This window comes from Ischnura elegans, chromosome 1, assembly GCF_921293095.1.
Source record: "Ischnura elegans chromosome 1, ioIscEleg1.1, whole genome shotgun sequence".
Taxonomy (NCBI): Eukaryota; Metazoa; Arthropoda; class Insecta; order Odonata; family Coenagrionidae; genus Ischnura; species Ischnura elegans.
This window is the reverse complement of record NC_060246.1, coordinates 125508951-125525871: the sequence shown is the minus strand read 5'-3', so window position 1 is coordinate 125525871 and position 16921 is coordinate 125508951. Positions and strand designations below refer to the sequence as shown.

At 37.0% G+C, this 16921-nt stretch overlaps 2 protein-coding genes across 7 annotated transcripts in view; one reads left to right on the top strand and one right to left on the bottom strand.

Moving 5' to 3' along the window:
• LOC124169276 (E3 ubiquitin-protein ligase RBBP6-like) overlaps window positions 1-16921 on the top strand; it is a 156438-nt gene that overhangs the window by 92068 nt on the left and 47449 nt on the right. For all 3 annotated transcript variants that reach the window (XM_046547857.1, XM_046547844.1, XM_046547852.1), the window contains exons 16-18: window positions 9432-9528; window positions 13914-14093; window positions 14833-14907. In XM_046547857.1, coding sequence (XP_046403813.1) covers window positions 9432-9528; window positions 13914-14093; window positions 14833-14907 — 352 coding nt within the window. The remainder of the gene's footprint in view (window positions 1-9431; window positions 9529-13913; window positions 14094-14832; window positions 14908-16921) is intronic.
• LOC124169305 lies at window positions 189-3305 on the bottom strand. 4 transcript variants are annotated; one of them, XM_046547890.1, is made up of 5 exons: window positions 3118-3305; window positions 2859-2969; window positions 2640-2729; window positions 2340-2396; window positions 189-2224 (listed from the first exon to the last, which is right to left on the bottom strand). In XM_046547890.1, exons 3-5 carry the CDS (start codon window positions 2701-2703, stop codon window positions 1311-1313), a joined length of 1035 nt encoding a protein of 344 aa, XP_046403846.1. In that variant the 5' UTR covers window positions 2704-2729; window positions 2859-2969; window positions 3118-3305; the 3' UTR covers window positions 189-1310. The 4 variants fall into 4 exon arrangements, with proteins under 4 accessions (XP_046403846.1, XP_046403853.1, XP_046403836.1 ...); XM_046547897.1 differs by having other exon boundaries at window positions 2640-2758; window positions 2859-3305; XM_046547880.1 differs by having other exon boundaries at window positions 2859-3305.

Below are 16921 nucleotides of genomic sequence, written 5' to 3'. Positions count from 1 at the left end.
TTTCGGCCATTTTGTCGTCCTAGCGACGACACGTGGCGGAAACTTCCGGTTTTCGGATTTTTCCTCCGGATCATTTCGGTTTCCCCGCACGCGTGCCAAATTTCAGCTCTCCAGCACTTCTAGAAGTGGTCGGGAATTTGTATCCATCAGTCAGTCACCACAAGGGCTGTATATAGATGGGACATGACTTTTATATGTAGTGTTTACACTTTATTTTCTCCAAAATAACAGTATAAATGTATGGTACAGGTAAATATTATCACTGTATTGCAAATTGAAGTCAAACCTTCATTTGCCATTAACTGAAATATGTATATCTTTTTCATGGAAGTGTATGGTTTTGAGCATGTCAAGGAGAGATACATATTTGGTCATTAATTAAAAAAAAATGTGGAGATAGTCTCAGTTGCAAAGCATTGCAAAATGACATGTCAACATTCACATGTTTTACAAAAAAAGCATTAAAAAGCTTTCCTGGTATTCAATTTTTTTAGCTGCTGTACAGTATGAATATTTATAGTGAAATTTGCTGTGCTCACAGATTATTGTGGTACTCTTGGAAACAAGGGCTTAGGCAGAGTCCTGGTTCACCCTCACAGTCAGGACAAATGAATACAACTGATTTACGAATACCTTTCATGTGGCAAATTCTGCATCTTTTTTGGTGTTTCTTTCCCTTAGCTTTGACTTCAGTGAAGGTTGGAAAATGGGATGAAGCAGCCTTGGCTGGCAAAGTTCTTACAGACTCTCTAGAACTTCTTGATAGTAAAGACTCTACTAGTTCTAGTCTAAATTCACTAAAACTTCTACTAATGCCACTGTATTTGTTAAACAGTATGTAGCTATTCACTAACACTACTTGGAAGAGCTGAATACCAAGTTTCTTATACCATTTAAGAGATTTATGCTCCCAGGAATAATAGGAAATTAATTTATCACAGTGTTCCACTCCACTCTTGAATTTATTGTATGAAACCAGGGCCTCAGGTTTCTCTCTTCCTGGTCTGGTGGTTGGAACAAAGTTACTTCCAAACTCAGACGAAATCATTGCTATGTCCTGTTTATCTTTCCATCGGAAAACGCATATTCCCTCCTCACTCCAACGGGAAATAATTTCCCCTTTGGCCAATTTTTTGTTAAAAATTTCCTTAGGATTATCTGGTCTATTTGGTCTCAGTGTACCAGTGCAGTACGTTTGCTCTGATAGAAGGTCCCTAATCAAAGCCAAGTTGTTGTAGCGACTATTCAGGAAGATACTGTGGCCACAGTTTTTAAAATTTGCCAAGAGTTTTTTCAGTATTGCATGATCTCTATACCCTTGCCCACCTACTTTTTTGTCTATAGAGTCTGAATGAATTAATATTTGATGTACTAAACCAGGATTCACTAAGCATATGCATTCTGATACCATGCTTACTCCTTGTATTCTGCTGGTACTGTTGACAAATTAATTGGCGTCTCCACAGTAGAATTGATTCATCTATACATAGTTCTCTTTCTGGGGAGACCGCAGTCTCCATTGCCTCCCTGAAGCCATTTAAAAGGGGTGTAATTTTATAGAGCTTATCTGTGGATGCATGTTCAGCTTCCTTGGAACTTTTAGAGAAGCTTAATGCTTGCAAAATCCCAAGGAAACGATCTCTTGGCATTGATTCTCGGAAAATGGGAATATTGAAAAACTTGGATGTCTTCCAATAGTCCTTCAGACGGTCAATTTTAATTGTCCCCATGTGGAAAAGCAATCCTAACCAAATATTTAATTCTTCCATGCTAAGTGGCTTCCAGTTTGTAACCCTACCTCTTGGTGAAGAATTTTTTAAAATTAAGTCCTCAGCATTTTTCTGAGTTGCTTGTATAACTATGTCGTAGATTTTTTCTGTAAAAACCATGGTGAAGTAGGCCCTTGGAGTTGGAGCAGTTGGCCTTGCTTTGAGCCCAGGGGCTCCCAGGAAAGGTATGCTTGGCTTGGTTTGAGGAGGTTTTACGGTCCAGACAGCAAAGGAATCATTGCTATTGGTGCTACCAGTTAGTGTAGAGCCCGGTGTGCCTGATGTGGATGTACCAGGCTCTCTGTCACTGTCTGTTTCACTCTGAGTGTCTGTGTCACTCTCTTCTCCTGGGGAAGAGTCTTCGGAAGACATTTCCACCTCCAAATAGTCTGTCAAGTCGTATGATGGTATTTCTTCATCATCTGGGCTCATTCGGGGTTGTTTTTTTGATTGGCCTGTGATAAAAATTTTGTGACATTTTCATCCATCAGCTTTGAATTTTTGCATATAGAATAAACGTCTTACTAAATAAACTAGAAATTAAAAGGTATACGAGTCAGAAGAGAATACCTGAAACACCTGAAGGGTTGCCAACTCTCTCATCACTTAGGACTGTGTATGACTCATCTGTCAAAGAGAGACGAGTTTTCATTTGGAAAATATATTGACATTGTGACACTTAATCACATTTTTCATTGAAATTAATTTGCTTAAATTTCCATTTTAAAGAGAATTCATATTGCACCCTTCTAGTTCGTATGCTGAATATTTTCATTCACTTGTGTATTCTGTTATTCTTGAAATTAATATTTGTGTACTTGAAAAATTATATTGAACATAAAATTTTAATCACATATTTATGATACTTACTAGCTGTCGCAGCACTTGATATATTCGACCAAGTGGAAGTGGTTAGAGTCCCTCTTCGTTTCATTTTGCGACGTATGAGACCTGTAGAAGCTGAACAGAAGCCATGAGAATAGTGACAGCTATTATTGATAGACAGAATGAAAAATTTTTTTAAGAATCCAAATCGTCGATGAAAAAAAAAATTAACGCGAAAATAGAAAAATACAAAATTGGTCTTACCTTAGGAGAAATTTCTTTCATGTCAGTGTATTCATCAATCCCGCAGAGACAGGCCTTTGCGTTGCAGTTTGAAAATCGACTGCAGGTAATGAGTCTCAGAAATACTAAGGCCTGTAAAGGACTTTAAATATGAGCATCATACCAAATACGTGAACTTTAGTCTACGAAATTCAATCATGCGTTTGGTAACATAGAAATGTCCTGAATAAGGTGCAGGTCATCGTTAAGGTTAGATCACAGATTTGAAAATATAGCGCACTTAGAAACGAAATCTGACGTGAAGTGGCGGTAATCAGAGTGGGCGGAGCGAAGGTCCATCTCTATTGATATGTACTAAGAAGTTGGAATAGCCGGCGACTTGTTTACGTCTTCATTGTTTACTTCGACGGATGGCACCGCGGGATCACTTTAATTGAGCTAGTGAGCATCAAGTTGTGAGCGTAATTGGAAAAGATAGCCACCTATGTGGTGAAAACGTTAACTACGGTCGCGCGAGTTATTTGAGTAGCGCCACCCGCGTATCGATACGGTAGCGGGGAATTCAATTTTATGATGGGCGCTTTTCAGTTGAGCGACGCATTTCAAGAGCGTGGAAAATGTATTGACTTTTCGTAAAAGGGAATTTTTTGATACTCTAACGTAAATTTGATAATATATTTAATCGAACGTATTTTAAGGACTTAATCAAAGACTTATTGATGTGCCGGGACTTTTTTCCGAAAAAATGGACATGTTGGCGACTGCATATAATTACTTCAATATCATATCGTTGATTCAAGAAAATTCTCCATTCCTTAACCTAAATTTATAAATCAAAGCCGTAAATCGTATTTGTTACGCCATTTATATAGAGAACGGTTGTACTGACTTTTATGATATTTGGTTTTTTGGATCCATCTCTGCCCCTTATAGCAGAATTAACTTTAAAAAATAGTGAAAATTCACAAAAAAATTAATCTTGATGTTGGGGGTATTTTATTAAGAGTTGGTAACAATGTTACAACTGTCAAGTCTGTCGAAAATAATAAGTAAACGACTTGTTTTTTTTTTAACAAATTTAATGACTAAGATTCATTACAATATTTAAAAATACTAAAGTAATATTTAAAAAAAATTAAATTCAATCTAAACCCATCTCAAGTTGACACCTCATCACCGTGTTTGTAAACAAATCTCGGTGCAATTGTTGACAATGGGTAATGGCTATGTTCATGTTGACGAATCAAGGAGATTGATTTTATTTCCTTGGAATTCACTTAACGAGGCTGAGGGCGAAGGAGAAAGGGAAGAACACGTCTGATCTTGCATGCGACGTCGTTGCCTTCAAAGCGAAGGGGCAATGGTGCAGCAATGTGATATACACAGTTTGAGGTCCATTGGCAACTCCTTCAAAAACTAAAGAAATTAGACAGCCTTACAAAAATTCGAGAGCAGTGATTTTCGACGAGTTTGTGAGATCGGGAATTAGAAGGAAGGTACATGAATCCTTCGTGATAAATATTCCTCCGAATTTAAAATCCGTCTTAAACTCTGTAAATATGGATAGTATTCTCCCGGATTACAAAAGGGCAGCACTATGTCGTCTTCTTTTGGACATAGGCTTCGTGTACGAACGCAGGGGGGAAAGAAGCATCCTTATTGAAAGGGATGATATTATTCGTTGGCGGCACAATTAATTATTTAAGGCAGCTAAAAAAATATCGTCGCGAACACAGGACGAGTGTATTCACAGACGAAAGTTGGATGAATGTTGGACAAATAGTGAACATAACTTTGCGAAACACACAAATAGAAAATCCGCGTCAAGCTTTCCTTGCTGGACTAAGTACTGGGCTTGGCCCCCACTTCCCGAGGATGACGATTTGCAATTATACATGCAGGAACGGAAAAAGGATTCATAAAAGGAGCATCACATGTGTTTCTGTACAAAAAGAACTCAATGGATGAGCATGAAGAAGTGGATGGTGAGTGTTACGAGAGATGGTTTGAGCACTCACTTCTTGCAAACCTACGCGAATAGTAGTAGATAATGCCTCTTATCACTCAAGGAAATTGGAATCCTTGCCTACTACAAGCAGGGAGAAAGAGAGCATTATGTAATGGTTAGCTGGTAATGAAATTAGCTTTGATGATGTCAGCTTGAAAAGAGATCTTTTATTTACAATAAACCAAGTACGCGAAAATTTTGAAAAATTAAAGATGGATGAAGTAGCAAAGTAATACGGCTGTACAGTTCTAAGATTACCACCAAATGATTGCGAATAAAATCCAATTGAGATGGTTTGGGCCCAAGTGAAACATTACGTTGGCATGAAGAATTCAACGTTCAAGAATACTAAAGTGGAAAACTGAGAGCAGAAAGCTTTGATACTATTACTTCGGAGTACTGGAAAAACTATGTTGAGCACGTCAAGAAAGTGGAACATAAATAAAATCGAAAGACATGTGGCATGCAGACAGTATGCAAGATGATATAGAGGAGTTGATTGTTCGTATGGCATCGTCTTCAACGGAGGAGCCAGGGCCACAGCCGAGCACATCCCGCTACATGGAGGGAGTGGAAAGTCTGTCAGACTCCTAAACGAGAAGGTATGGAGGGGCTTTTACCATTTATTACCTTTTTTGTGTTTCTGCTGATTACGACGCTCGTGTGATATTAATCCTCAGGCAAGGAGTATTTATTGAGATTTGAAAGATTATTGCTATTAACCTCTTCCCTACGCAGGGCGTGATTTCACGGCCTGAATTTTCTGATGCTAAAGAAGGAAGGCCGGCTTTTCACGGCTGGAATTTTTCGAAGCAAACCAAAACCGACCCTTTCCTATTGTCCGCGTGGGGATTTTCTCGGCCCATTCCGGCTCTCAGTGTCCCACTCAAGGAAGGTGCTCATGGTCACTTATTTGTTTATAAGGTGGAATAACTAAAAACGTAAATGTTGCATTTTTTGAAAATCAATGCGAGTAATTACAGTCTGTATGTTCTGCTGATTGGTTCCAAATGTTAAACGGAATTCTTGCGTTCATATTAACGGAGTTGATCATCACCTAGAACAATTTTTGGAGACGCTAGGTTAGTTGTTTGGAGAAGCTTAGATGTTTAATTGTTATTTTTATAACTTACTAGCAAGTTTATAGGAGCGATATTGTAATGATTTACATCTAAAAGTATACGTTACTCTGTTAGCTACATTCTAAGTGTACATTTGCGGTGAAATTAGATAGAATATCCGATTTAACTTCTATGAAAAAAAGCCCTCGTAATGTAATAATTTTGATTCCCTCAGTTCTTTGTCGTGAGCCAAAATTACAGCGGCTATTTTTAATAACCTCTTACCAACCTTTGAATACAAAGGTATTATAAACGAATTTCGCTAAAAATACTGATTAATGCATATCCTAAAAATTCGTAAATTTAATGTACCAATAGGGAATGTTTTATGTAGACACATGTTGTGAGAAGCATTCCATACCATTGCAGGAATACGAACTGCTCTACCCAGGTAATTACTCTCATATTGTAAGTACTCTCATTGGTGTAAGTATTCTCATACTGATATATGTATGTGGAAGATAATAACCTCACTCTTCTCGGAAAAGCTCATTTGGCTATTATATAGTGCTGTTTTGCTGAAAACCCTAAAAATAACCGTAGAACTTCGTTTAAAAGTTCTACAGGCATTGCAAAATAAAAGGAATACATTGATGAACTGACATTTAATGCAACAGTAACAATTTAAAAAAATTAAAATTGCACTGGCAACAATAAACTGACCGCAAAAGTACGCCGGGATGGGCTGCCTTCGGGGAAAAGGGTCGAGGATTATATTTGCCCAGTTGCCAAGGGACCCCGCTAGGAAAGGTCATTAAGGGGAGGAAGCGACTACCTGGTCAGTCCCAAGCCGAAAAAAAACTCCGTACGGGGCGAAAAAGAAAATCTCAAACCCTTCGTAGAGCCAAAAGCAACTTCCCGTGAAAGAGCTCGGCGCGAAAAGGTTAATAATTTATCCGCGTCACAAATTGCATCATAACGCTGGCCAAACGATAGTCAATAAATTGAAGAAGAGAACTAAGCTTAAAAACATGAGCACTTGCCCTAAAAGGTGCGTGTGGGGGCAATGCGTTAAAATACTTGTATTCAATGTTGTCAGTAATGTTCTTTAATTACCTCGTCCTAAAATTTTGCTGGGTGAAAATAATTCTGATGGTAGTGAATTATTTTACTAACATAATTACGCATACATTTATTGCTTCGTTTTCATCGAGGTTATTGCGTTTTATCTCCTTGCATGAGTCGATAATGTTTGGATCCACACTGATATGAGAGAAAATTTCAAATAGGTTATGGATGGTTTTTCAAGTTGGACGTTCCATGGTTGATCTTTGGAGTAAAGGAGATGAATAGTAATAAGAATCGGCTACTACTTATTCCAGACGGTCTATTCGATTTATCCTTGAGTTTCTATTGACACTCTCCGCAAAATTAAGGCACGTATGAATGCTTAGAAGCAAGGTATCAATAAGGTCACCTTTCTTACGGCAAACGTCTTAGAGCTTACGTCAGTGGAAATAGACGTTTCCCTTACATGATAACATTAAAAACCCAATTATCTGTCTGATATAAACATCGTTGTCTTATACAACATCGCATTACATGTAATACTAGCCAGAGCCAAAAAAATATTGCATAATATGGAAGGAATAGAAATTTTGTCTCATTCAGGAGTGGCGATAATTTTTCTTATCCTTCAATTTATTGTTATTTTTTACATTACAGATAATTAATTATTCAGCTTGTGCATTGAATAAGTACATACATAAAGTAACAAAAGACTTTTCCTTTTATATTGCAGCAAAGGTATTGTAATTTACGCTAAAAAATTCCTTAATTTACACCGTCTTTCGTGCGATCCCTAACTCCTTTTTGAACTAAACCATTTTGGCGCTCATTTATGTGTGGTTGCATACGCTGTCAGGATGCCTGCCGGCAGAGCGGAAGCTTGGCAACACTGTTCTCCATAAGGCTCGTACTGTCAGCTAAATGTGGAACGCTCTATAGAACATAATTGTATTTACATTTTAAAATCAAGAAAACGATTTTACAAAAATAAAAACTGGAGATATGGTTAAAAAACTAAAAATCATGTTTCAATTTTTTTTGGGGTTATTATCCATTGTAAAGGCCTGAAACGTTGGGGAAACACATAATTTGGGATGCACTTTAAGTGTATATTTTTTATTTTTCAAAACATCGGGGGGCACTTTTCACCATCTTAACCTGCTAGACCCTTTCCTACCTTATCTTTCTCATTATTTCGTTTCAATTCCTTAATCTTCTGTTTTGCTTTCCCTATTTCACTTCTGCTCCTTTTATTTGCATAAACAAGTACAATGCTATAATTATTTGATTGTATCTACCTTCCAATGATCGCCGCGCCACCATCAGATTTTGGTGGCTATTTTCTTTGGATTCCAGACAATTTTAGAGGTGGTCGGTCGCTAGACATTTTGTCGTATCTCGTCTCGTTCACCCCAAACATTTGTGTGAGTGAGTGGTCGGAAGTGGGCTTCATAGCGTATAGTTGAGATGGTAAACCATACACTTTGTTTGTTCTTGCACCTGTTAATACACTAAAAAAGAACCATATCAGAAGGTCTTTGACTCAAGAGAATAAACCCAAATGTGTTTGGTAGACTGGGACACATTTACACATGGGGCACGTTAACACAGTGTACTTTTTCCAAACTGAGTTATAACTGGCTCGCCACAAGTTAAGACGTATCAAAGCTGCTCTCTAGGGGCTATTCTTGCTAGATTTTGAGTGTCAGTCAAGCAACGGTCTAGCATTGGGTAAACTTGCCCCGAGAAGGGGGTAAGTTTATGCAACAGACTTTGATCCAAAAACTTTTTTCCACGGTTAAAAACACTGATAGGTCAACAACAGAATGCATTAAATTTTTTATTTATTAACTGCTTTATAAAACCACAATGTCTAAAATATCCTAAGTTACATAAAAAATGGAAAATTCATTGAATAAAACTGTGTAAATGTGCCCGGTATATCCTTATAGATTGAATAAAGAAAATGTCTTTCTGACAAGCCATTGTAATACTAATTCAAAATCAGTTCAGTAGCTCTTGGTTTAGAAATGGTGTAACCAAACTGTTCATTGACTTTTTGGTGGTACGAAGTTCACTGGGTCAGCTAGTGAAGACGAAATCCTCAATTTAGTGGTAAAAGAATTTTACATTAAGGGCTACTGAGAAGTGGGAACTATGAATGAAGCTAATAATGGCAGTGTAGCTGTATGTTCCTTCTACTGTATCTGCCTCCTTTTGCCCTGAATGTGTAAAATACACATGCCAATGGCTTAGTCTGGGGATGAGGTCAACCCTTGGACTCTAGCCAAACTTACTTAAGGTTTTAAGTGGCGAGTGTTTGTCTGGTACCTTATGGTTTGCTCCAGAGGTGTTTGGTTATTAAAAAATGGTTAGAACAACAATTATCCTAAAAGATATTTGAAAATTTTTTAGTGTTTACCTTATGCACTAAAATTCGATTTTTTTCTCATATAGGAGGTCCAGGTTTCAGAGGTGGGCACATGATAAGTCATCAGCAGCCTCCCCCTCCTGGTTTAGGGCGGCCACCTTTGCATAATGGTAGTCAACAGGGGTGAGTATCTCATTCTGCAGCATAAATCAAGTAAACTTTCGTAAGCATATAAACTCAAAGTAATTTATCTATTAAGTAACCTAGTTACGTGAATCAATTTTATTATGGTGTATAGGTAACTACTTCTGAGTGTCTCGTAAAGAATAGATGATGAATCAGACACTGGCTATTAATATAAATTAACATTTGGAGTAAATTATTGTAGGAAAGCATCCATAGTTCTGGTATAGCTTAAACTGGTGATGTGTAGATGCTCATTTAGCATTTTTCTTGCAATAAACTTGACTCCTGCTCAATGTCAGTTTCAGATGTCAGAAGAAAAGCTTCCCCCAAAAAATTTCTGACTATGTATTATCTAAATAATAATCTTAAAAATACACCACTCGTTATGTACAGCAAACTCACGCCTATCCGGGCTAATGATGGGGAGAGGCAGGTAGAATAATTGGAAAACACGGATAATCGAAATCTTCAAAGAAGGCTACTGTTGCACGATCACGCCATCACGCATCAGCGGCTATACGGGACCAGGACTTATGACAAACTGTCTATGCAGGCGAATGCCTGGCTGTGACTCGTACAATCTCTACTCCCTTTGTCTCTGCTTCCACTTCACCCACTCCCTTCGCTTCCTATTCTCCTTTCTTTTTTTATATCTATCTATGAAAAGCAATGGACATTTAAAGAAATGCAAAACATGCACTTATTGTTAAAAGAAACTTTTATTTCAGGATAATGTGACAGAGTTTCACCATTTCATTGGTTACATGAAAACGAATTCACAGAAAAAGTTTGCACACAATTCACATGTGAGATCGCGAATCGGTTCCGCTGCCAACACACACACCAGCTACAAAGTATTTCAATAATATATGTAAATTAACAGATGTTATACTAGCACATACCATTAAAATATAGTGGGAAATAGGCAAATACAATTATAAAAAACTGGAAGTCTCTACCATTATTTTATTCATCACGTAAAACTTACAATCACAGAGCTCGTTATGACGAAAACAACTAATTACTGATTTAAAGCCTTAAATTAGCTCATGCAAGTGGCACAGGTGACTTTTCTCACTGCTATTCGTAGAAATTCATGTAGAAAAAAAAACTTCATACACAGCTTTGATCTTGATACCTTGATCGTGAAATGTCATATCTACGGTTAACAATGGACGTGAACATGCCACTGACATTTTTTACATTACTGTCAGACATTTATGGATAGCGTAATAGCCTTTTTTACAATTCAATCACGATGGAGCACTGATAATTACAACTCTTGGCCAATATTTTTCAAACTTGTTAAACTTTGTGCATTACAACCACTGGCACTGTGATTATCAGTAGCAGATTAATGGGAGTTGTAACGTTGAAAATAACACTATTTCGGCACAAAAGATGTTCATAGGAATCTCCAAGCAGCGAGCAAAAGTTGCATTGACTGGAATTCACCTTATAATACAAGCACAGGCAGTCCTAAGTGACAAATTTTCCGGTACCTACGAGTAAATGGATGAAGTTATTGTATATAAAAGCATAGCAGGCAATAGGAAATACAGTGGAACTTGGTTAGTACGTTCCTCCTTAGTACGTTCCTCCTTAGTACGTTTTCCTCCTTAGTACGATGATTTCTCTCGGTCCCGGTACCATCGGAACAAAATACAGGCAAAAGTATTTGGTTAGTACGTTTGAAAAAATTGCGCTTTCCTGGTTAGTACGCTCAATTGCTAGCCGTGACGCAACCCACAATTCGTTCTCCAGTATCTTCTTAAGGGTCGTAAAGCTCCGAATTCATGATTTAATTTATTTTTACTAGCCATTAAAATTCTGGCATTCATTCCACATATCTTTCTTCGACCGTGATTTATCCAAATGCATTTCTCAATTCTTATGACGCGATGAATAATAAAATATGGCCATTTATCAGGAATGTCTGACTATGCAAAACTGCAGCCAATGAGAAGCCCCAATTTTCCCCACCCCAAGCTCCTCACCTTCTGTTGCCTCTGGAGTGCCCACTGCGCACAAATTTCACGAGTGGGCAATTATTGCTATTGCACGAGTTATCATGATGAAGAAATAAGTCTTATCCAATTCCAGCTTTATCTAAAGCAGTACTGCATGACGTCAATGCTATGGAGTACGTGCGTATTTGACTACTGCTGCGGAAGCAGACGATGCTTTGGATCTCCACGCGAAGCTTAGCTTAAAAATACTTGATCTCGGCACGAAAGCAGACGACATTAAACAAATTTTAAAAGTAAATTTCAACTGTATAATATAAAATCTTCTTGTAATTACGTCGTAATCTAATAATCTTGCGTGTTATTATTTGATGTATCGATCGCTATAACAATCGATATGGCTTTATTCTAGAAGCGAATGTGTACGGCTGTTGCCGTAATTTAAGGTTAATATAATTTTATCCAATTTTTATGATGTTTAAAAACAACCTGTTGACATACTCAGGGTTCCTGTTATATTCTCCGAGTATGCTGTGACAAAAAAGAAATGACTTAGCTTTACTTGTCCTCTTTCTATAAATATATAAAGGGTAAATCATGGGAGAAAGACACCGTTTTCATGTAATTGTCTTCGGGAAATCTATGAAACATTGTGACTTTTATTCACATTGTATTTTTTTTCAATGTAGTGCCCATTTTCTTTATTTTAAAGGTGAAAAGAGTTCAGGAAGGCGATCCTACGAGAACTACCTATAGTAATTGTAATTATCACGACTTTTCCACAGATTGCAATTACCCCGACTGCTATTTTTTACTTTCCTTGTTAGCACGTTCATTTTTTGTGGTCCCTTCAGAAACGTACTGAACAAGTGCCACTGTATCAAAATTATACTAATTATGTATTTAAATGAATGAGATGCCGTTGATGACATCAACTTAAAATTAACGCATCCCCCTCCAATGGCCGTGGCTCAGACTCCTACAACGATGCTATTTAGGTATTATAAAATTTTTGGTTTAAATGCTCCAGTTTTATATTTTATGCCATACTCAGATATTAATATTATAAAAAATACAAAATATGAGGGCTTCCGAGCCTCTATCATTGGATACTTTGCTTTCAATTGAAAGTAACCAACACGTCTCACAAACGAAGCTCTCACAACTGCTGGCAACTGTTACAAACAGTTGCAACAATTGTTTCGTTACGGATGTTGTCATCTAAGCTTCTTCAGAAGTGGCTAGGGAGGTGAGGGAGTTTTGGTGACTTAAAAATTCGTTACATTTATCATTGAATATCTCACGAAGGAAAACTCAGACTTACATGTGGTTTTCTTTATTGAATTCTGAAAAGAATTTTCTGCCCGCCTGTGAAATAAAAAAAATCATGCAAGTTCCCTATTATTGATGAAATGTAACCTGCATTTCGTACATGGTCTCTAATTTTATATTTTTCTTTCACAATGGAGCACACTGTAGAATTAGTTAATTGCAGAGTGGCCGATTGTAGCAAATGATTCCCCAAGTTGGGTACGTGTAATAATTGTCAACTTTTGCTTGATAATAAGCACGTATTAAGTTTTTGCAACCTACGCTTATTTCCTCTAACCACTGCCTCCTCTGTCTTATGTTTTTGAATAGTTTTATCACAATATATCAAGAAATGGGGCAGATACAAAAAAATCACCTTAATTAAGTCTAAATTGGCATCGATCATATGTGTGTATCCGTATTGTCTGCTTATACTGCCAAATGTAACAGTTGAATGTTTGGATGCACAGTAAACATTGTGGCAAATTTAAGAAATTGTTTGCAGATAAACGTTTGATGGTCCAAATTTAGTGTATGAAAGTTGAGCATAAGATTTCAATATGGATTGTATGGAAGTGTGAACTGTACAAAATTTGAGGACCGCTTGTATGGAATTTTCCTAGTTGTTAGGAAGCCATTCATTCCTTAACCCTGCTATCATGGCCTTTACTTTCAAGGATGGGCAAAAATAGTCGGACTGTATCTCTTGGGTATGGCTTTAATTAATCAAAGGGGTGGTTGACCTTGATGGATAAAACAGCAGATATCAATCATGAGAAATTGAACCTGTTTATTTGAGTGTGGGAAATTGTTTCAACTGATATAAAAATAAGTTACTTTGTTCTGATTCTTACTTGGAAAGTTTGGAAATATTTTGTCCATTCCCAAAACTGGAATTGCCTTTCCTACTCATCCCTACTTATCAATTAATGGCTCCGTATGTGTCACTAGCCTGATGCGTACATGTTTACTAATTCAGATGTTGTGAATAGGTCTGCAGTCTGTCTAATCTATCCTTGTTCTATATTGTTCTTGGATCCATATTCTTTGAACAAAAATTTTAAGATATTTGTTATCAAGTTTGCTATTTTTTTGTAATTTCAGAGTTATTGATGATCCATTAGAGGTTTTTGAGCGAATGCTCAGAGAGAAAGAAGAAAGGGATCGCAAGCTTCGAGGAAGGATGGGTGGAAGGCATCGTTCTCGATCTTATAGTCGCTCCCACAGCCGATCACCTTCTTCACGATCTACATCACGCTCTTCATACACAAGGTCAAGGACAAGGTATGTTAAGGATTTACCATAGTGAAACTAAGCTGTTGCATAATTATGTTTAAATCTATGGTAGAGGATGCTATTGAGTGCAATTAATGTTCTTCCAAGAACAATATTGCACACCCTGTTTTTTGTAAAAGACACTAGTCTTCAAATATTGGATTGACGAATATTTGCGGAGACGGAAGCACCCATTGTTGTAGCGAACGGTGTTGATGTTGATGACATTGCAGTTAGTAGCCAGCTCATTGAATTATGTTAAATACTGTGTAATTGGATCACAAAGGACTTAAAACGAGTAAAAATGTATGCTTTTATCAATTTTTTGAACAACATTATAAAAATTTTCATTTTCTGAGATAAATTTCTACAAATGTAATTGCCACGTCCATTCTTTTCACTCTGCTCTTTTGCAATGCTACCTAATCGTTTAATATTACTACTTGTTAATATATAACCAATTGCTTTCTTAGTTATCATCAATTATAAAGAAATTAAACTTACTTCACTTAAATGCTATCTCATTTTGTTATATGATTCCTTCGCTTAAAACATCGCAGACCAGCTAATTATTATGGTTACTACCGCAGCACCCGAAATCCAGCTAAATTCTAAATCCAACATCACCTAATTTCTAATGATGGTTCATGATGCTTGACTATATTTGAATCATCAGTAATTGTTCAAGCCTTTATTGATTTGTGAAGGGCTATTTCATTTTTTTAATAGTTTATATTTCTTTTTTCAGATCTCCTCGCACCAGATCAAGGACACGATCAAGGACTCGGTCAAGAACAAGGTCTAGGTCATTTACTATTAGCAGGTAAATATTTCCTCTTTCATTTTCATCGTCAGAGATTGTTGTTATTCTGTTATTTACAGTGGAACTTGGTTAGTACGTTCCTCCTTAGTACGTTTTCCTCCTTAGTACGGCGATTGCTCTTGGTCCCGGTACCATCGGAACAAAATACAGGTAAAAGTATTTGGTTAGTACGTTTGAAAAAATTGCGCTTTCCTGGTTAGTACGCTCAATTGCTTGGCGTGACGCAACCCGCAATTCGTTCTCTAGTATCTTCTTAAGGGTCGTGAAGCTCCGAATTCATGATTTAATTTATTATTACTAGCCATTAAAATTCTGGCATTCATTCCACATATCTTTCTTCGACCGTGATTTATCCAAATACATTACTCAATTCTTATGACGTGATGAATAATAAAATGCGGCCATTTATCAGGAATGCCTATGTAAAACTGCAGCCAATGAGAAGCCCCAATTTTCCCCACCTTCTGTTGCCTCTGGAGTGCCCACTGCGCACAAATTTCACGAGTGAGCAATTGTTGCTATTGCACGAGTTATCAATGATGAAGAAATGAGTTTTATCCAATTCCCACTTTATCGAAAGCAGTACTGCACGTACTCCATAAACTAGACGTCAATGCTACGGAGTACGTGCGTATTTGACTACTGCTGCGGGAGCAGACGATGCTCTGGATCTCCACGCGAAGCTTAGCTTGAAAATACTTGATCTCGGCACGAAAGCAGACGACATAAAACAAATTTTTAAAGTAAATTTCTACTGTACATATAATGTAAAATCTTCTTGTAATTACGTCGTAATCTAATAATCTTTCGTGTTATTAATCTATGTAACAATCGATATGGTTTTATTCCAGAAGCGAATGTGTACGGCTGTTGCCGTAATTTAAGGTTAATATAATTTTGTCCAATTTTTATGATGTTTAAAAACAACCAGTGGACATACTCAGGGTTGTTGTTATATTCTCCGAGTATGCTGTGACAAAAAAGAAATGACTTAGCTTTACTTGTCCTCTTTCTATAAATATATAAAGGGTAAATCATGGGAGAAAGACACCGTTTTCATGTAATTGTCTTCGGGAAATCTATGAAACATTGTGACTTTTATTCACATGGTCTTGTTTTTCAATGTAGCGCCCATTTTCTTTATTTTAAAGGTGAAAAGAGTTCAGGAAGGCGATCCTACGAGAACTACCGATAGTAATTGTAATTATGATGACTTTTCCACAGATTGTAATTACCCCGACTGCTATTTTTTACTTTCCTCGTTAGCACATTTTCCTGGTTAGTACGTTCATTTTTTGTGGTCCCTTCAGAAACGTACTAAACAAGTTCCACTGTATTTTGATTTTTTTATGCCATATATGGCTGTGATTTGATTGGAAAATCAGGCCTGCTGGCTTATTTTCTACTTTTGCAAAGCCTCTCATGTTTGAAAGCTTGTATCTCGGTAAAAAGTTTTGCCATGATAACAGAAGAATCATTATTGGAAAAATTTAGAGAAAAGATTCCTATCATTTCTGACTCAGTGGCTAATGATGTATCTTGGGTGGCATTTAATTTATCTTCTACTGTAATGTTGCATCATGTTCAGTTAGTAAGACTTGTTGTGTTGTTAATTGAATGATTCAGTTTCAAAAATGGAATATTCAATACATAGTTTGTTATTTATTAATTACCTATTATAATTATTTAAAAAATCAGCAAATCTATTACCACAGGTAATGATAATGCCCTCTAATAGTATAAAGAAATAAGTATTACAGTAAAACCTCTCTTAAACGAAACTCAAGGGACCAAAATTTTGCCGTTTCGTAGATCGGGAGTTCGTTCCCCGGAGGTGATACGCACGTTGCATCATTCTAGGGGCTCGGAAATTGAAGAAAGTCTGCATGCGTTATCTTCATTCTACCTTCGCATACTTCAAAACAGTGCTGATTTCTTCAGCTGCAATGCAAATCGCGGGCAATACACCACATTTAGGAAGCCTCAGTTCGTATTATTCAATCACTTCGCGTGC

Bases quoted from the DNA above. Each gene is read 5' to 3' on its own strand.
- LOC124169305 (XM_046547897.1), bottom strand. From the start codon at position 2,703: ATGAAACGAAGAGGGACTCTAACCACTTCCACTTGGTCGAATATATCA. The intron at 2,397-2,639 runs GTAAGTATCATA...TCTCTTTGACAG, and splicing joins ATCAAGTGCTGCGACAGCTA to ATGAGTCATACACAGTCCTA. The intron at 2,225-2,339 runs GTATTCTCTTCT...TTTTTATCACAG, and splicing joins CAACCCTTCAGGTGTTTCAG to GCCAATCAAAAAAACAACCC.